The sequence below is a fragment of the Paroedura picta genome, chromosome 4 (assembly GCF_049243985.1).
Source record: "Paroedura picta isolate Pp20150507F chromosome 4, Ppicta_v3.0, whole genome shotgun sequence".
Classification (NCBI taxonomy): Eukaryota; Metazoa; Chordata; class Lepidosauria; order Squamata; family Gekkonidae; genus Paroedura; species Paroedura picta.
Genome location: NC_135372.1, coordinates 143,312,210 through 143,332,346, shown reverse-complemented (window position 1 = coordinate 143,332,346; position 20,137 = coordinate 143,312,210). Strand labels below are relative to the sequence as shown.

The following is a 20,137-nucleotide window of genomic DNA, read 5'->3' as shown; positions in this document are numbered from 1 at the left end:
GGGAGGTGAGGGGAGCCAGATTCAGTACAAGGCAGTTTCAAGTAGATACTGACTGAAGAAACACAAGAACTTCATGCAGGTTTTAGTAACTGGTTATAATCAGCATTTATTTTTACACAATTACAAGCCCTGTACAAATGTGCATCTTACATACATATGTATAATCTTTATACACGGTTCTCACCCCCATCCAAGCACCTCCCTGCCCCCCCCCCCAAGAAGGAAAAGTGAAAAGAGAGGGCTAATCCCTGGCCATTTAGCCGGGATGGCCAAAGTGTGGCTCTCCAGATGTCCAGCTGGCAGGGCCTCATGGGAATCGTAGTCCATGGACATCTGGAGAGCCACAGTCTGCCCACCCCTGCCAGACATCAATTCCACCGGAGCCCCACGTAATTCTCACCTGGAAGTGGTCTTTCTAGGGCACCCTCCATGCTGCAGCGCAGCAGGTAAAGGCTGGGATGCTGTAACGGGGCCGGGTTACGCTGCTGCCAGGTTTGCCAGCCTGAAAGGATTTTAAGTGGGCAATGGGCAGCATTCCCCGAACCCACAGAATGGAACGTCCAAGCTGGTGTCCTTTATGCCCCGGTCTGGACAACCCACAGAATCAAGGGGAATGAGTGAACGCATGGGGTGGCCTGAAATTAGCCAGGGGAGATTCTGCCAGTTGGGTAGAATCTGTCCCCGAGGATTTCAGCTCTCAACAAAGGCTGAAAACGACGAGAGGTTTTTCTCCTCCCCCGGGGTTTCACTTCCCTCGAGCCGCAAAGTCAATTTCTAAGCTTGCTAAAATTCGGCTTTTCTGTCTCGCTCGAACGCTGGGGTAGGGAGCGCTTTTCTGTCCGATTCCACCCAGACAGAAAAACAACAGCCCTGCGGGAGAGGGTGAAGGCTTCGTGGCCAACCCTCTCTCCATCCTGGACTCTCTAAAGGTGAGCCGTTCCCCCGCTACCAAGACGTCACCTTTCAGCAAGGGCCGGAAGGGGGCGGGACAGGCTCGCGCCTAGCTCTTTCACACGCTGTTAGCCAAGTAACCTTCCAGAATTCTTCCTTTTCGCAACGCCTGTGCAGATCTTCCACCACCTGAAGCCTGCTGAGCGTCCCTCCCTGATGCTGCCCTCCCCACACAAGCAGGCAACCCCCCTAACACTGGCCCTTGCCTTCTGTGGCAGCCAGAGCACAGCAGAGCAGAGCAGAGCGGCTTCTCACAGCGGGCATGAACGACGAGAGCTGGCATCTGGGAAACTCGGAAGGGAGCGTACCTTTCCGGGAACAGCAGCCACAATCCACCCACAGGGAGGGAGAGAGAGAGAGGGAGGTTTTTCTCGGGTCGGTCCGCATGGCAAGCAGAGAAACGCAGAAAGCAGCAGGCCTCCCTGGAGTTCTGCAGAGTTGAGCGTGCTCGACGAGCGAGACAAGAGTAGCGAAGCAAGGCATGCACCGTTCCAGTGCGCACGTCTCTCTACGCTCCAGGCCCAGCCGCGGCTGACGGAGAACAACCGCTCTGGAGCGACGGCGTTAGGCCGTGCGGGAAGCCGCCCAAGAAAAGAGCTGGGCTGCGGGGCGCGGAGGAAGCTTGGTCATGCTGCCTTCCACAACCGGCATCCGCCGGACCAGGCCGGGCGGAGGAGGCCGAGGCAGGGAGGCGTCCTTGGAGAAAACGAAGTCCGTGGTTTGCAGGTTAGGTAAGGACACTTGTGAACAGCCTTTCGGCGGAGGAAGGAGGTAGAGGCTTGTGTGGGAGGAGGGGGCCGGGGGGTCATGAGTGCCGTTTGGGAGGGGCGATGCTACACTCCTGCTGCCTAGCCGGGCAATGCAGAGCTTGTATTAGGGGGTGGGGAGCAATGAGACTGAAGAGTTTCCCCGCGGCAGGTTGATTTCCTTGGCGGGAAGACCCTGCCCCCCCCCCTTCATCCCATAAGGCGGTTCCGACTCAGGAAGGGAGCTGCGGAAATGCCCTTGCAGAGCTGTGGTGAGACACCCTCGGAGGCCTCGTGCCGGATCCCCGCTTTCCTGGCCGGGAGGAGCTGCTGGCTTGAAGCGTGGCTGGAAGACGGCGACCGATCTGGGCACGGTCCAGCTCGCCCGACCGGAGGGGGAGCCGTCAGCCGCGGACTGCTGAGGGAGGAAGACGCGGCAGGGCTCCTCCGCCTCACCGGGAACTGCCTGCCCTGTTTTATCAACTGGGAACGCCGACAGCGGAACAGGCGTGTGGGGAAACGGGAAGATCCTTCGAGCTTCCTCTGTTTGCACTGCAGGAGCAATCCACATCGTCCCTGGAAATGCCCTCTCCTGCTGCCGGTCCTGTTCCAGAGTGCCGATTTGCCCAGCCTGGCTGGGTAGGCGGTGCCATCAACTGGGCAAGGAGCAGAGCAAAGCTCTTCAGCCTTCTGTCTTTGCCAGAGGGCTGCTCAGGTAGGCCTGCTGGCGCCCTCGGGCCTGAAGACAACCCCCTGGCACGGCCGGGCAGAGGGCGAGTGGGACATTTTGGCGCTCCTTCGGCCAGAAGGCGAGGCCGCACGTGAGGCAGAGCCCTCCTCCTCTCTGGGCCTCCACGCCAGGTTCTCACGGGAAGATCTGCAGTTCGAATTTGGGGGCCCACTCCAGCGCACTCTTCACCACCGCCAAGGCCGCCGCCCCCAGCGCCACCGTCAGGCCCATCACGGCCAGCTTCATGAAGCGGTTGGTCCTCGGCTTCGTCGTCAGGAGCGCCTTGGTCCGCTCCTCCGCCCGTAGGCGCTCACGGAAGCGCTGCCGGAGGACGGTGTCCGGTCGCTGCTGGGCCGAAGCCAGCTCGAAGTCCTTGAAGGTGGACGCAGCCGTCCTGGAGGGGGAGGGCGACAAGGAGGGGGAGGCGGGGTCACATGGAGCTCGTCCCCAAAAGACAGGGAGAGACCAGCTTCAAGGAGGGGGATTTCTGGGTTTCGGAGCAAAGTACTGATGGGCCAAATCACAGAGGAGATTTCGAGGGGCCCACCGTAAACGCTCCTCCACTGTAAATCTTTCGCGGTTCTGTGGCAAACCCTGGATGTCCCGGGGCAGGCGGGCATGTCCCTTCTGCGAGAGCGGCAGGGAAGGGGGCCCAGGAAGGAGAAACGGGCGTGGCACACAGGTTGCCTCACTCACCTTTCTGCTTGCTGCTGAGCAGCCTCCCGGGCCAGCTCCGACGGCGGAAACTGAACGAAGAGGTCTCCAGCCCGACTGATCAAGGTCTCGTAGGGCAGGTCTTGCGGGATCTGGGAGAGGAGGTGGTGGACGGAGGCCATGTCACACTCGCAGGCGAGAACCTCCTGGGCCCGGTAGAGCACGATCTGCAGAGGGAGGGAACGAAACGGAGACCTGGGATCGGCACAGGCATTTCTGCGGCGCATGGTCTTGCATTATTTGAACATCTCCCTTGTAAGAGAGAGAGAGAGATGTTGTTTTTGTCCCCTGCTTTTCATTACCTGAAGGAGCCTCAAAGTGGCTGACAATGGCCTTTCCTTCCTCACCCCCCAACAGGCACCCTGTGAGATCAGTTTGGCTGAGAGAGCTCTGAGAGAACTGAGACTGACTCAAGGTTACCCAGTAAGCATCAAGCGGAGGATCATTAGAGGCCGCCGCTCTTAACCACTACACCAGCTGGCTCTCGCAATAGCCCTAAGAGGGAGACCAAGTGGAGGGTTCTCCCCAGTCAGAAGAAAGAGAGTTGGTTTTTATACCCTGATTTTCTCTACCAGGAGTCTCAAAGCGGCTTACAAACACCTTCCCTTCCTCTCCCCACAACAGACACCCTGTTTGGTAGGTGGGGCTGAGAGAGCTCTGACAGAGCTCCTTTGTGAGAACAGCACTATCAGGGCTGTGACTAGCCCAAGGTCACCCAGCTGGCTGCAGGTAGAGGAGTGGGGAATCAAACCTGGCTCATCAGGTTAGAAGCCGTCGCTCTTAACCACAATACTACACTGGCTCTTAAAGTGGCTTAGAACATTGTCCTCTCCTCTGTCGTTCTCTCACAATAACCCTGTGAGGTGGGGTAGGCTGAGCATTCTCCCCAGTTGGGAACTCAAAGCAGCCCTCAAGATTGTCCTTTTCTAAGAGAAGCCTTGTTGGATCAGGCCCTCCGGTCCAATACTCTGTGTCAAACAGGAGCCAAAACCCAGGAGGCCTCATGAAATCTACTAGCAGGGCCAGAACACCAGAAGCCCTCCCAGTGTGGCTCTCCAAGCACCCAGAAGACAAAGCATCACTGCCCCAGACAAGAGTTTCATCTATATCTGGTGGCTAATAGCTTCTGATGGAATTCTGCTCCATATAAGAACATCAGGGAAGCCATGTTGGGTCAACCCAATGGCCAGTTCAACACTCTGGGTCACACAGTGGCCCAAACCCAGGGGCCATCAGGAGGTCCACCAGGGAGCCAGAACTCAGAAGCCCTCCCACTGTGGCCCCCCAAGCACCAAGGAGACAGAGCACCCCTGCCCCAGACAGAGTGTTCAATCTATCCCTTGAGGCCAACAAACCACTCAAGGACCTCTGCCCCTGTCGCTCTCTCTCTTTCTACACGCTGATTTCTTTTTAAATTTCTAATTCCCCCGTTCAGGGACGGGGCAAGCCAGGCCTACCACTGCTGCGAAGTAGATGGGCATCAGCGGGTGACACGCCAGGAAGAAGTCGTACAACCGCACCACGTGCCTGAAGTCGGAGAGGACGTGTCCGAACCAGGTGATCAGCCAGCTGAGCGCAAAGATGGTCCCCACTTCGGCCCTGGTGAGAAAGAGAGAACGTTTCAGCCAAACCAACCCACAGCCAGCGGATCCGTTCAAGGCTTCGGACTGCAGAGAAAGGAAAAGCCCTCTGAGTCCGGCAGTAGGAGGAGGCCGTAAAATTATACTGCTGACAGTCTAAGGCAGGGATAGTCAAACTGCGGCCCTCCAGAGGTCCATGGACTACAATTCCCAGAAGCCCCTGCCAGCATTCGCTGGCAGGGGCTTCTGGGAATTGTGGTCCATGGACCTCTGGAGGGCCGCAGTTTGACTACCCCTGCTCTAAGGCATGGCAAAATGGTGGCTTTCCAGATGTCCGGGGACTACAATTCCCACGAGCCCTTCCTAGCATCATGCCGGCAGAGGCTCATGGGAATTGTAGTCCATGGACAGCTGAAGAGGCGCGATTTGACCACCCGTGGACAAGCTTTCGAAAGTTAAAGCTCCCTTCAGTTCATCAAGGTCACTGCTGTCAAACTGGCAGGATGGTCCGACTCAAGGGGAAGACTTTAACTCCACCTGACACCTGGTCCTTTTCGACTGGGGAGGCTGCTGATTGCAGTGGGGACCTTCTGTGTGCCAAGCAGAGGCTCTAGCATCGAGCCTTTGCCCTTCCCCTAAAAGCAGCACGTGAACATGTCAAGCTGCTTAAGAACATCGGAAGAGCTGTGCTAGATCAGACCAGGGAAAATCCATCTAGTCCAGCCTCCTGGCTCACATAGAAGAAGAGTTGGTTCTTAGATGCCGCTTTTCTCTACCCGAAGGAGGCTCAAAGTGGCTTCTATTCGCCTTCCCTTTCCTCTCCTCACAACAGACACCCTGTGAGGGAGGGCAGGCTGAGAGAGCCCTGAGATTACTGAAGAAGAAGAAGAGTTGGTTCTTAGATGCCGCTTTTCTCTACCTGAAGGAGGCTCAAAGCGGCTTCCATTCGCCTTCCCTTTCCTCTCCTCACAACAGACACCCTGTGGGGTGGGTGAGGCTGAGAGAGCCTGGATATTCCTGCTCGGTCAGAACAGCTTTATCAGGGCTGTGACTAGCCCAAGGTCACCCAACTGGCTTCATGTGGGGAAGCGGGCAATCGGACCCGGCTTGCCAGATTAGAAGTCCGCACTCCTAACCACTACACAAAGCTGGATGGGTGGGTGAATGGGTGAGGGGGTGGGTGGATGGATAGATAGACAGATAAAAAGATGCTATGAGGAAAGCCAGGCAAACTCCACATACCTTTGCATGAAGTCGTGCAATTCAGGATTCACCTGGTCGATAATGGGCATCAAATAATTCAAGATGTGCTTGGTGTTATCCATCGTTGGGTCCATGAAATCCCTGCCAGGTGACACAGGTGAGGTGAGGCACGCAGCCAGGCAGTGGGGCTGCTCCCATCCATCGCAGATGACTCCCTCCCGCCACCTCCTCTTGCGCAAGGGGTATGTTCATATACGTTTTGAATCATTTAAAATCTTATTCATTATTTAATTCAGCTGCGCACTCTATTTATGCATGTATTTTATCTTGATGGAATTCCACCCTGAGACCACCGAGATAAGGCAGACGGCAAAGGTAATAAACAAATAAAACTCTCCTCCATTAAGGCATTTCAAAGGAATCCACTTTCTCCCGTAAGTTCTCTTCACTGTCTAATTCTCACACTCTCACGTAATAAGGGGGAATATTAAGGAATGAATTGACTTGATCTTGGTTATTGTATAACAGAGTCAAGAACCACATGCAGAAGTCTAGAAAATCTTGTGTGTAGGACAGAGAATACAGAATTATAAAGACAATACAGTTGCCCTTCCACCCTCTGCATTGGATGTAAGAAACCACGATTTTCAAAATTAGTGGGGGGACATTTTAACTCTCCAGGACATTCAGTTGCTGACCTCAGAGTAGCAGTTCTCTTACAAAGGAATTTCAAAGGAAGATCAGAAAGAGAGACAGCTATATTGCAACTGACAGTGGAGCTCCAGACAATGCATCCTCCTGGACTGAATCGAGACCTAGGTTTCCTATCTCATGACCAATGTTGATTTCTCCACACCTCCTACCCATCTGTATATCACGGGCTGGGCTGGAAGGCTGGAAGGCCTGGCATTCTTCCATCTGTGCCAGGCACGACTACGTTATTTCCTGGCCTCAACCGCAGGCCTGGTGGAACAGCATGTGTTTTGGCATTTTTTGTTTTATTTTGGGACGATAGGACACCTGCCCCTCCAGCGTGCCATCTAAGGAGGGGTGCTGCCAGCCCCTTCTCCTGACCTTACCCCCTCCCAGGTAAGTAAAAAGAAGGTTAGTTTGTATATCCCGCTTTTCTCTACCAGAAGGAGTCTCCAAGCCTTCCCTTCCTCTCCCCGTAACAGACACCCTGTGAGGGAGGTGGGGCTGAGAGAGCTTTGGACAGGACTGCTCTGTGAGAACAGCACTATCAGGGCTGTGACTGGCCCAAAGTCACCCAGCTGGCTGCATGTGGAGGAGTGGGGAATCAAGCCCAGTTCACCAGGTTAGAAGCCACTGCTCTTAACCACGGCAACAAACTGGTGAAGAGCAATCACTGCAGTAACTACACCCATGACCCTCCCACACACACACACACACACACACACACACAGCTGGCTTGATCTCTCCCCCTCTCAGCTCTGGCTCAGAGACAGAGCCTCTGCTTTGCAAACACAGAGGGCCCCAGCGAATGCACAGAAACAAATATTATACCAAATAAGAGCCCAGCTCTGGAGACACAGCTACAAGTAGGAGTACCTGAGGTGGTGGGTCGAGAGCTTCTCCACGAGGGCTGTGGCCAGCCTCTCCCCGACCACCAGCAAGAAGGTGACCACGATGTCGTGGTAGCCTTGATAGTAGTGCAGCTGTGGGTTGTGTTGCAGGACCTGGAGGATGCTGTCGATCAGCTCCTCCTGCAGGCCCTCCCGCTGCTCGTCCGGCATCCCTGCAAGGAGAGCGGCGAGAAGGGGTGAGCAGAGAGGCGGGGGCTGCAACCGTGGCTCTCAGCCCTTTGGGCGTGGCGACCCCCGAGCGCAAAGACGCTTGATATGCTGACCCGTCCCTGGGTGCCCCAAGATAGTTTGGGGCCCTGGACACACTATGACCTTGGCAGTAGAAAAAAAAACAACAAGAGCCCAGAAGAGCCTTAGAGGCTAACACAATTTATGGCAGAGGAGGAGTTTTCGTAAATCACTGAAGAAGTGAGCAGGAACTCACGCAAGTTCTTCCCCTTTCGTGAGTTCCTGCTCACTTCTTCAGTGACTTACGAAAGCTCCTCCTCTACCATAAATTGTCTTTTAAGTCTTTTAAGGCGCTCTTGCCCTTTTCTAGGGGTGCAGACAGACTAACTAAGCGACCCATCTTGGTATTATGAAATGTAGTGTTTTGTGTTGGGCTGGCTGTCTTGGTGGCATACCAATTTGGGCAATCAAGAATGAGAATATTATTAATTAATTAATCTTGTGGCGTGTGTCGTATAGCCTGGAGATCCAAGGACTGTCCGGCATCCAGACAATGGACATTCAGAGGTGGTTGGCCATGGCCTCCCTCCACGTCACGCCCCCTAGAGGTCCTTGGGGGAACTCCACCCAGATCCTCTGAGGTCTCCCATCCAAATCCTAAGCAGAGACATTCAGAGATGGTTGGCCATGGCCTCCCTCCGCATCACGCCCCCTAGAGGTCCTTGGAGGAACTCCACCCAGATCCTCGGAGGTCTCCCATCCAAATCCTAGCCCTGCGCAGCTTCTGAGATCTGACAGGATCAGGCCGGCCTGGGCTTTCCAGGTCAGGCAAGCGTGAGAATCATTTCACCTGGAGGGAAACGGCGGAGGGACCTCCTCACATCCAACAGCACCTGCTGGTAGTCCTTGCTGCTCTCCCGGAGCTCTTTTCCTGGAAGAGGAAGAGGCTATCAGTGCGTGAGTGAGAAGCCCTTAGCTATTATCACCGACTTGCACAAAGGGCTGCTAGAAGACACACCTATCTACCCACACAGGGTGGGGCTGGAGGGTTGTTTGTTTGGCCCAGATCAGCAGCTGCTGCTGCCACCGACAGAAGTTCTTTTGGATGTCACGAAAACAGCATGGCCCAAGAGATTGCGGCTGCAATAGGGTTGCCAACTCTGGGTGGGGAAATACCTGGAGATTTGGGGGGAGGAGCCTGGAGAGGGGAAGTCAGTGAGACAACAATGCCACAGAATGCACCTTCTCTCCAGGGGAACTGACCTCCGTCACCAGGAGATCTCCAGCCCTCACCTGGAGATTGGCAACCCTATGCTGTGCCCCAACCACAACTCACATTCGAACCCAATTTGGAGATCAACAAGAATTTCAGACTGTGAGCTTTCGTGCATCAACACTCCCTTCATCAGACTCTTTTTGGTCTGAAAGTTGTGGCTGGATCCAAATCTAGCTGTTCTACGGCATGCCAAGAGGGACACCCTCTGAAATGCCCCCCTCCCACAATACACTTATCCATCAATGACCAAAGACATTGGGAGCTTCCAGGCTTCTCTCCCCTTCCACAGAAATGGAAGCAACCAGCAATCCCAGGCAGGAAAGCAGCTGACCTTGCCTTTGTTTGCAGCTTCTCCCTCTGTGTGTGTCTTTTTTTTTTTTTTACAGTATGAGTAATTAGTTGTGTGGATGCACCCTTTCATTTCTGTATGGTTCAGAGCATTGTACAACCCACAATAAATATTTCTAAGAACATCAGAAGAACTCTGCTGGATCAGACCAGGGGTCCCTCCGGTCTAGCCTCCCATCCTACACGTGGCCAACCAGATCCTATGGAGGGGCAACAACAGGACAAGAGAGACTGAGGCCTTCCTAAGAACATCAGAAGAGCTCTGCTCGATCAGACCAATAATCCATCTAGCCCAGCCTCCTCACACAGGGGCCAGCCAGTTCCCCTGGAGGGCCAGCAACAGGGCAGAGAGGCCGAGGCCTTCCTAAGGACATCAGGAGAGCCCTGCTGGGTCAGACCAGGGGTCCATCCAGTCCAGCCTCCTGTCTCACACAGGGGCCAGCCAGTTCCTCTGGAGGGCCAGCAACAGGGCAGAGAGGCCGAGGCCTTCCTAAGGACATCAGGAGAGCCCTGCTGGGTCAGACCAGGGGTCCATCCAGTCCAGCCTCCTGTCTCACACAGGGGCCAGCCAGTTCCTCTGGAGGGCCAGCAACAGGGCAGAGAGGCCGAGGCCTTCCTAAGGACATCAGGAGAGCCCTGCTGGGTCAGACCAGGGGTCCATCCAGTCCAGCCTCCTGTCTCACACAGGGGCCAGCCAGTTCTTCTGCAGGGCCAACGACAGGGCAGAGAGGCCAAGGCCTTCATAAGGACATCAGAAGAGACCTGCTGGGTCAGACCAGGGGTCCATCCAGTCCAGCCTCCTGTCTCACACAGGGGCCAGCCAGTTCCTCTGGAGGGCCAGCAACAGGGCAGAGAGGCCGAGGCCTTCCTAAGGACATCAGGAGAGCCCTGCTGGGTCAGACCAGGGGTCCATCCAGTCCAGCCTCCTGTCTCACACAGGGGCCAGCCAGTTCCTCTGGAGGGCCAGCAACAGGGCAGAGAGGCCGAGGCCTTCCTAAGGACATCAGGAGAGCCCTGCTGGGTCAGACCAGGGGTCCATCAAGTCCAGCCTCCTGTCTCACACAGGGGCCAGCCAGTTCCTCTGGAGGGCCAGCAACAGGCAGAGAGGCCGAGGCCTTCCTAAGGACATCAGGAGAGCCCTGCTGGGTCAGACCAGGGGTCCATCCAGTCCAGCCTCCTGTCTCACACAGGGGCCAGCCAGTTCTTCTGCAGGGCCAACGACAGGGCAGAGAGGCCAAGGCCTTCATAAGGACATCAGAAGAGACCTGCTGGGTCAGACCAGGGGTCCATCCAGTCCATCCTCCTGAGAATTTGTGAGGGGCTCAAGTTCACCCAGAGCGCTCCCGTGGCAGGAGTGGAGACTCAAACCCAGCCTGCCCAGGGCCCTAGTCTTCCACTGCATCTTCTACACCATGATGGAAATAACTCCACTGAATCACTTCGCACTGTCGATGCCGGGATATAACAAGACAGTGTGCAGGAAGCCCTTCAAACACCCAAAGTGCCACATTAACACCAAGCGTAATTACTATGAGAGAGAAGCTGGAGTGTTTCTCTGAAGCGGAAGCCGCCCTCGAGCCCAAGAATCCATTAAGCCTGCGTGAAACGCTCAGGCCCCTCCCTATCCTGGTGTCTGTGCAGATCCTATAAGCCTTTCGCTCGGGCTCCTCCTCCGGAATAACTCGCAGACTCCCAGAGATTCCTGCCAGCCAAGGCTTCTCCGCTGTGCGCCTTCATCTCTGGCGGGGAGGCTGAGCTAACTGCGCCAGACGGCACCCACTGCCCTTCAAATGAAATTTGTGGCCGCCGTTCTGGCCCAAAGCTAAAGAGATTCATACGGCGCTTTGAGCCTGTGGGGGAAATTCAGACCCGTCCTGGGCCTGCTATTCATAGCATTAAATAGGACACAGGGGTGAAGCCAAGAACAATTCTGTGCACCAACTGGTGGCAGGAAGGGCAGCTGATTTGCCCTTGCCTGCCTCCGTGTGGGAACCCGGCTCTTCCTTAGGGGCCTCCCATCCAAGTACAAACCAGGGACGACCCTGCTTAGCTTCCAAGAATCGGACGAGATCAGACTAGCCTGGGCCAAGCAAGAAAGGCCCTGCTCTGGTCAGGCAAGGCTAATGGATGAAAACTTCCAACTCACAAGGAAAAAGAAGGAAAGCAAGGGCACCGCATAGAATCCTAGAGTTGGAAGGGACCTCCTGGGTCATCTAGTCCAACCCCCTGCACTATGCAGGGGGTTGGACTAGATGACCCAGGAGGTCCCTTCCAACTCTATGATTCTAACCCTATCGCTCACCCACTGTAACCTGCCACCCCCTTGAAACTGCTTAGACTCTGCACTCCTCCCCCTCCCCGACAGTCTTGCGGCCCTTCGCCGAGCGGAAAGAAGCAGGCCCTCCCACTCACCTGGGGGAGGGGGCAGGTCTTCTGTGTTCACGTTGAGCAGCTTGGGCCACACCTTGCAGCGAATCTCGTCCATCAGGAGGCCCCCCTCGCTGATGGCCATGCGCCTCAGGGCAGCCACATCGACGGGGTCGCTGTTCAGCACCTGGTAGATCTCAGCTTCTTTCCTTTTCTTCTTCGAATCGCAGTCTGCGGGAGAAACGGCAGGGAGGTCGGTGGCAGCCTTGAGGGCCCTCTTTCCCCGCAAGAGGGGCAGGTGGCTCCAGTTCAGCGTCAAGGGCCACCAGGAGGTCTAGGACTGCTCTCTCAACCCAGATATTTAGGCTCTGGGAAGAAGCTCTGCTTTGTTTCACCCCAGTCAGAGAATGGTGGGTAGTTACACGCAATATTGCCTCACCCATTCTAACCTTTCCCTTAAAAAATATATATTTTGTTCATACCACACTTTTCTCCCCAGTGGGGAACCGAACCGACTTACAAAACAGTTCTTCTCCCCTCGGTTTCATCCTCACAACAACCCTGCGGGTTAGGCTGAGAGAGCGCGACTGGCCCAAGGTCACCCAGCTGTGCAACTTAGAGGATCCGAACCCAGATCCTTGTCTGGCACTCTTCCCATTGCACCATGCTTGCTCCCTAGAAGGAGGGTTAAGGTCGGGGGGAGGAGGGCCATGGCTCAGTGGTAGAACAACTGCATGGGAGGCCAAAGGTCCCAGGAGGCCAAAGGTTCAATCACCGGCATCTCCAGTTGAAAGGGCCAGGCAGGAGGTAAGGTGAAAGACCTCTGGCTGAGACCCTGCAGAGCGCCTGTCTGTCAGAGTAGACAATACCAACCCGGATACAGTCGCCTTCCCTTTCCTCTCCCCACAGCAGACACCCTGAGTCCTGATAGAGCTGTTCTCAGAGAGCAGTGCTGTCAGAGCTCTCTCAACCTCACCTACCTCTCAGGGCATCTGTTAGAATCATAAAATAATAGAGTTGGGACCTCATGGGTCATCTAGTCCAACCCCCTGCACTGAACACGATGTTGTGGGGAGAGGAACAGGAGGTGATCGTTCAGCTGCTTTGAGACTCCTTCGCGTAGAGAAAAACAGGGTGTAGAAAACAACTTCTTCTTGTCCCCTTGTTTACGGCACCCTTAATTTGAAAACTGCTTGGGAAGTCGAAGCGTGCCCTTGGGGCTGCCAGGAGAAAAAGCCCTCAATAAGCCAGATTCCTTCTCCTTTCTCCTCGCTGCTGCTGACATCCCCGTTTCCCGAGCGCTTCCTGGGAGCACAAAGGAGGCCTCAGTCCTCTCAAGCGGCTGCTGTTTCCTAGCAGAGGTCCCCACGCAGCAGCTGACAACTGGAATGTGATTCGGGCAGCCAGCAGCAGGGCTCGATTACAAACAGATTTCCTAAGAGGAATCTTCTCAACAGGCGTAGAGAGACACATCGCCCCATGCCAGTGAATCACAAGCGGCAAGGTGGTTGCATCAGTAGCTATCGGTATTGCACCGTAGCTGGCCGGTTCTTTCAACCCCCTACGCCGGGATTTCAAGAGCAGCACTGAAGGAGACCCATCCGATAAAGAGCACTGAGGCTGCCATGCGCAGAAGGGAGAACGAACAGCAAAATACATGGTCAGAACATCGGAAGAGCAGGCACAAGAATGCTCACACCTTGAATGAAACTGTGTTGGTCTTAAAGGTGCCACTGGACTGCAATTTTGCTCTGCTGCATGCACATGAAAGCATAACCTTTGCTGGCCTTAACGGTGTCAAACTTTGTTCTGCTGCTTCAGACCAACTTGGCCGCTGGAAATAGTAGGAGCCCCAACAAATTTCCTCTGGCGCTTGGGATGTGTTGAGCCCTGCAGTAAGGTCAAGTGAAAAGGAGCCCTGCTGATCCCCCTAAGAAGCCCAAAAGCACAGGGCACAGAAGCCAAAGCCTCCTCTCCTTTTGCGGCCCCACCAGTTAGTATCCACAGGTATACTATCTCCGACTGTGGAGGCTCCATTTAGCCAATGATGACATTATTGCATTAAATGTTAAAAAATATAATTTGCCTTGGGAGCACAGAAACAGTATACTTAGTTAAGGGCGGGGGGAGAACGCTATTCAAACAAATGACAAAAGTGATCAATGGTAACAAGAGAAAGACATTTTCTTACAAAAAGCAGAAGCACCTCTTCCATGGCCTATTCAAGTAGGTGCATTTAACTTATTGCAGATTATAACTTCGGAAAGTGTCGCTTGCAACAGCTCCAAAGCCCAGGGAAGAAAGAGAGAGGAGAGATGCGACTCAAGAGGAAACGATGAAGGCCAGAAAGGGCCGAAGAGGACCAATATCTAACCCACAGCAGGAGGGTGAGACCAACTGCCAAGGGTCCCCCCTGTGAGAGAATTCTCTTGCAGGCAGAGTTGCAATACCCCAACTGGCCTATTCTCCATGAATGGGTCTACTCTGCTTTGAAAGATGCCTACCTGATTGGCCATCGCTACACTCTGCAGCAGTGAGTTCCACAAATAAACGATAGAGCAGGGGTAGTCAAACTGCGGCCCTCCAGATGTCCATGAACTTCAATTCCCAGGAGCCCCTGCCAGCGAATGCTGGCAGGGGCTCCTGGGAATTGTAGTCCATGGACATCTGGAGGGCCGCAGTTTGACTACCCCTGCCTTAGAGGCAGAAATGTTTTCTTTCACCTGTCCTGAATAATACAGGGACTCACAAGGTCTCAGTTGACGAGTACTGACTTCATTCCATTTATTTACGTTCTCTCCTCCCCTTCTCACTCAAGGAAGACGAAACAGAGCAAACCAAGTGAAAAGTACAACAAAGCAAAATCAGAGTCCAGTGGCACCTTTAAGACCAACAAAGATCTATTCGAAGATACGCCTTGAATACATCTTGGTTGGTCTTAAAGGTGCCACTGGACTCTGATCTTGTTTTGTTGTGCTGTTTCAGACCAACACGGCGACCCACGTGAACCAAATGAAAAGTATTATGTTTGGGTATTAAAAATCTGAGGCATAAATGTAAGATGGGGGGTACCTGGCTTGACAGCACTACCTGTGGAAGGGCTTTAGGAGTTCTGGTGGATGACAACTTTAATATGAGCCAGCAGTGAGAGCTGCATTGCTTCAACCACAGCTGGTTCATTTTCGCTTCTGCCCGTTAGCTTGGCAAGCTCCTTCAGCTCACCCTTCAAGGGATTTTAGGACAGTTTCTTCTCCTTGACCTTCCTGCTGGACTACGGTACAAGGCCTGCCACTCAGAGCCCCCAGTGAGGGATGTGAAATACAGATCGCAGCGGGACGCCCATCTTTCCCTCTCAGCAGGTAAGGACACGTGGGGAAATCTGGGTTTCCTCTCCTGTACCAACCTCCTGCACTTTGGGCCTGACATTTCTTCTGCGGCATTCACATGGGTATTTTTAGTAAGCTGCCCGGCCACCATGAGTCACAGCTGATATTTCTTTTTTAAGGGGAATAAACAAGGATATAATAGATACATGCCCTTCCGGCCATGCGTTCAAACCCATCAATTTGTGTTTCATTCCTACTTCCACCCTGGCAGTATGTGTAAGATCTCATTATAAACTTTGGCTCACCGAAAAATACCCAGCCATCTTCGCAAGCCCTGCTAGAAAGGGGGAGAGCCAAGAGACGGCCTTCTCTGTTGTAGCACCTAAACTTTCCAAATGCCCTCCCAGGAATTTATCTTTCTCCCCCCTGTTGTTTTCTTCCAACAGTGGTGAAGGCTAGTTTGTTTTGTTTGGCCTACCCCCCATAACCACCCAATTTACATCCAGAGCATAGTTAACCATACCAAAGACTGCAGTTATTAGACGCTGGGAAAGGGGTTTTATATCTATTATATATCGCAATCTTAATGGTAATTGTAATTTGGGGGGATTTTATTATTGTTTTATAGGGTGTTTTAAACTGTTGTGACATTTTATTGTTAACTGCTGTGGCCCAACTTGCTGGGAGCAGCGGTCTATAAATCAAATAAATAAATAACGTATTGGTGTCAGCGAGAGGGTTGTGGGTGTCCTGCATGGTGCAGGGGGTTGGACTAGATGACCAAGGAGATGCCTTCCAACTCTAGGATTCTGTTATTCTAGCCCTCCTCCCTGGTTGAATTTTTCTGTGTGTTTTATGTTCCTACTAAATTTTTTGTTTTATTTTATTACTTTCAGTTTATAAGAGAGACAACGAAGCAGGGACATGATAATAAAGGTTTATAAAACTGTGCATGGGGTAGAGGTAGTTGATGAAAAGGGAATTTCCTCCCTCCCCCGAAGTATTAGAAGTTGAGAGCATCAAATAAGGCTGGTGGGCAGTAGGTTCCAGATGGATGGAAGGAAAGGCGGATTTACCCAGAGAGGGATTCAAACGTGGCAAGCGCTGTCAGAGGAGGAAGCGATGGCCGCAGGAATAAACAGGTTCAAAAGGGCATTAGAGTGAGTCATGGAGAGTAAGGCTACCAGCCATGGCAACTGAGGGCAACCTCCTCATTCGGAAGCAGTCCACTTCTGAATCCCAGACAGGAGGTAACCTCAGGAGGTGGTCTCAGCCCCTTTGCCCTACTGAGACAGGAGGCTGGATTAGATGGAGTATTAGTCTGATCCAGCAGGGCTACTACTACTACTACTACTACTACTACTATTATTGTATATGCTTTGATGATATTATGATTACTGGGTTAGGACTCGAGGAGAAAAAATCTATAGGTATCTATGAGTCAGTGTAATTTCCCAGATCAGGGGCAGTCAACCTCTGAAACAGGGGTAGTCAAACTGCGGCCCTCCAGATGTCCATGGACTACAATTCCCAGAAGCCCCTGCCAGCATTCGCTGGCAGGGGCTCCTGGGAATTTTAGTCCATGGACATCTGGAGGGCCGCAGTTTGACTACCCCTGCTCTGAAACAATGCCAGTAGGCAATAGCAGGGGAAGGCCCTGGGATCTATGCCCTGATGCTGGCCCTCAAGGGGAACTGGCCGGCCCCTGTGTGAGACAGGAGGGTGGACTGGATGGACCCCTGGTCTGACCCAGCAGGGCTCTCCTGATGTCATTAGGAAGGCCTCGGCCTCCCTGCCCTGTGGCTGGCCCTCCAGAGGAACTGGCTGGCCCCTGTGTGAGACGGGAGGCTGGACTAGATGGACCCCTGGTCTGACCCAGCAGGGCTCTCCTGATGTTCTTAGGAAGGCCTCGGCCTCTCTGCCCTGTGGCTGGCCCTCCAGAGGAACTGGCTGGCCCCTGTGTGAGACGGGAGGCTGGACTAGATGGACCCCTGGTCTGACCCAGCAGGGCTCTCCTGATGTCCTTAGGAAGGCCTCGGCCTCCCTGCCCTGTGGCTGGCCCTGCAGGGGAACTGGTTGCCCAACGGCTGAGACGGGAGGAAGGACTGGAGGGGCTGCTGGCCTGACCCATTCGCAAGGCTCCTTCAAGGTTGAAACCTTTTAGTGCCTTGCTGTTGCACAGCCTATTTGGGTGGAAACTTTTAAAATCCACACACAGCTTTTGTGCACAGAGGAGGCACAAACACACAGGAGCTTCCTGCCCCTCCTTCGAAAATCACCCCATTTCTCCCCCCAAAAGCCCCCCCACACACACCAAGAAGCCAGACCAGCAAAGGGCTTTCCTCTGCCATCTCCACCCTCCCCTCCCTCCTGTCCTCCCATCTCGAGAGGCGGGGCTGCACCTATTGAACTTCTGCCTGCAGCCCAGAGGGGCCCCCTCAGGCGGGGTGTCGTATTTCCTCGAGTGGGCGGGGCGAGGCGCAGTGACGCGCCACCCTTCGCCCCGCCCCTTCCCGCCGACGCCGCTTCCTATTGGCTCCGGCGGCCTCGAGGCGGCGCGTCGGAGGGGCGAGAGGGGGCGTGGCCGCGCAGGCCCCGCCCCCTCCCCTCGGCGTAGACGGAAGGGCCTCCGCGACCCCCGCAGGCCGGGCCTGTCCTCCGGGCCGCCCTCAGGGAGCCGCGCCGCCGGCCGAGGGCCCTACCTCGCCTCCCGTGGTCGTTCGGCGGCGGCCTCCGCAGGGCCATGGTCTCCAGCGCCGACGAGCATCCCGGCCGGGCCGCCCTGGCGCTGCTAAGGCCCGCCCCTTCCCCTCGGGCCCGCCCACCGCCGCTCGCGCCGCCCACGCGCGTCACCGCCGCGAAGAGGCGCAGCGCGCATGCGTCGCCCGCACGCTTTGGCTCTAGGGGACAGAGCACGGCTGCGAGCAGGCGACACTTCGGGCGAGGGAGGGAAGGGGGTCGTCTGAAAAGGCTACTGGTGGACCCCGAATGGGCTTTCCTTTGGCCACTTCTATGTGCTCGCCATTGTTATAGTTTTTAACGCAGGGGTAGTCAAACTGCGGCCCTCCAGGTGTCCATGGACTACAATTCCCATGAGCCCCTGCCAGCTAATGCTGGCAGGGGCTCATGGGAATTGTAGTCCATGGACACCTGGAGGGCCGCAGGTTGACTACCCCTGTTTTAACGGATGGTTAATACTTTAAAGTGCGAAGGAACGTTTACTGTATGCTTGTTGTATATTCTGAGATCTTACCAAGTCGACTCGCACAAGCCTTGCAACTGAACCAACCCGCCCCCCAGTATGGAAGGCTGGAGGAGAAGGCTTCCTTGTATCCGAGCAAGTGCATGCGTTTGTGCATATCCGGAGAAGTGTGCCTGCACACAAAAGTGACTTCTTTGCATTTGGCCAAGACGTGTGAATAAGCCATGCCCCCCCCCCAACCAGGAGCCCCATAAATTGCACTAGCAGAAAGCCGGACTGCAGTGCAGTCAGAGCAAACGGGTATTGAGTTGTCGCACCACACTGTTGTTATTGTTATTGAATCGTTGTTGCTACACTGTTGACACAAGTTTCACTGTTAAATAAATTCCACACTGGATGTTTACCATATGAGTAAATGAACCATATGAGTAAATGGACTCTGGCGAATGGTAGAGGACAGGAAGGCCTGGAGGATCATTGTCCATGGAATCGCGATGGGTTGGACACGACTTCGCAACTAACAACAACAGCCATACGAGTTGTATTGTAAACCACCCTGAACCAAAAGGGAGGGAGGTATATAAATATAATAAATTAAACAAATACCCAGATTAAAGCTGGGTTGGTCTAAAGGTCTTCCTGGACTCTGATTTTGTTCTAAACCAGGGGTCCCCAACCTTTTGTCACATAGGGGGGTGCATTAGCATGCCTAGTGCCTAAAGTGAGCCATGTCTTAAACCAAACTGTACCAAAATTACTAACCTATTTATTTAGCTCAAAATTAAACATTCAAAGGTAAATGAAGAAATGATAACTTCAATGCAGTCCATTTTGGAGCAATATTTTACTGTGGAATCCTTTTATTCAGCTACACATGTTTACCTAATCAGGGTGATTTTTGTGGCTGCTTTCCGTTAGCCAAAGCATTGATGTCCAAGTCAAGGGCCACACAGAAAGAGTTCAGCGGCTGCATGCAGGCCTCCGGTTGAGGACCCCTGTTCTAAACCATTCCCTGATACCAAACAAGGCAGAGTACACAGTGAGAGGCATGTAACCATCCCCTGTGTTGTGGATTCAGGTTTCCCCACCCTGTCCTTCATCAAGCTAAGCGTGAGAGGCAGAACCCTTGATGAACTGCATGCTGCTCCTTACAGCAGCTGCTGACGGCACCGAGGCAGGAGGGCAGGGAATGCTGTGACACAGTCCAATATTGTGATTCCTACATGGTGGCGTTCCCCCAAAGCCATTCCCAACTCAATCTTTGGCCACGGCCTATTTAGGAGCTCTTGTCAGGTTCCAGGGCCCCCAGGGGAAGGCTGGCTGCTTGTGTAGTGAGTGAGGCTTAAAAAAGGCTTAAGCTAAGAGCCTCTTGTGGCACAGAGTGGTAAGGCAGCAGACATGCAGTTTGAAAGCTCTGTCCATGAGGCTGGGAGTTCAGTCCCAGCAGCTGGCTCAAGGTTGACTCAGCCTTCCATCCGTCCGAGGTTGGTAAAATGAGTACCCAGCTTGCTGGGGGGTAAATGGTAATGACTGGGGAAGGCACTGGATAACCACCCTGCATTGAGTCTGCCATGAAAACGCTGGAGGGCATCACCCCAAGGGTCAGACATGACTCCCTGCTTGCACAGGGGATACTGTTACCGTTAAGAGTGAATTAACTATACTCCACAGACCCTGTGTGGGACAGATTTCTAGCACATTCGACCAAGAGAAGCAGGCATGTTCATTTCCCCCTTGAATTCAAACATGCACAAAGGAACAGAGTGCCTGGTTTCTTTTTCTTTCCCTTGACTAATGTTGAATTTTCTACCAATTAATGACATCCTATGTGACCCAAAGGGTATTTTACTGGTTCAGTTACCAGGGCTCCATATCAACTCTTTGGGCTCCCCTGCTCACATTTTTCAGTCTGTAGCCCCCTT

At 53.9% G+C, this 20,137-nt stretch overlaps 1 protein-coding gene across 2 annotated transcripts; it reads right to left on the bottom strand.

The window, feature by feature from the left end:
• Positions 1-100: 100 nt before the first annotated feature.
• On the bottom strand, positions 101-17,847 carry TBC1D20 (TBC1 domain family member 20). Of its 2 annotated transcripts, none has more exons than XM_077336008.1 (8): positions 12,668-13,033; positions 11,733-11,918; positions 8,547-8,627; positions 7,494-7,680; positions 5,964-6,065; positions 4,599-4,740; positions 3,124-3,308; positions 101-2,821 (listed from the first exon to the last, which is right to left on the bottom strand). In XM_077336008.1, exons 1-8 carry the CDS (start codon positions 12,714-12,716, stop codon positions 2,563-2,565), a joined length of 1,191 nt encoding a protein of 396 aa, XP_077192123.1. In that variant the 5' UTR covers positions 12,717-13,033; the 3' UTR covers positions 101-2,562. The 2 variants fall into 2 exon arrangements, with proteins under 2 accessions (XP_077192123.1, XP_077192124.1); XM_077336009.1 differs by lacking the exon at positions 12,668-13,033 and adding an exon at positions 17,716-17,847 and having other exon boundaries at positions 103-2,821.
• Between the last annotated feature and the right edge of the window lie 2,290 nt (positions 17,848-20,137).

Excerpts from the sequence above, each read along its gene's own strand:
- TBC1D20 (XM_077336008.1), bottom strand. The coding sequence starts at position 12,716 with ATGAGGTCCCAACTCTATTATTTTATGATTCTAACAGATGCCCTGAGA. Across the intron at positions 11,919-12,667 it reads TCTAACAGATGCCCTGAGAG|ACTGCGATTCGAAGAAGAAA; the intron begins GTAGGTGAGGTT and ends TTTCTCCCGCAG. Across the intron at positions 6,066-7,493 it reads CTCTCGACCCACCACCTCAG|GGATTTCATGGACCCAACGA; the intron begins GTACTCCTACTT and ends GTCACCTGGCAG.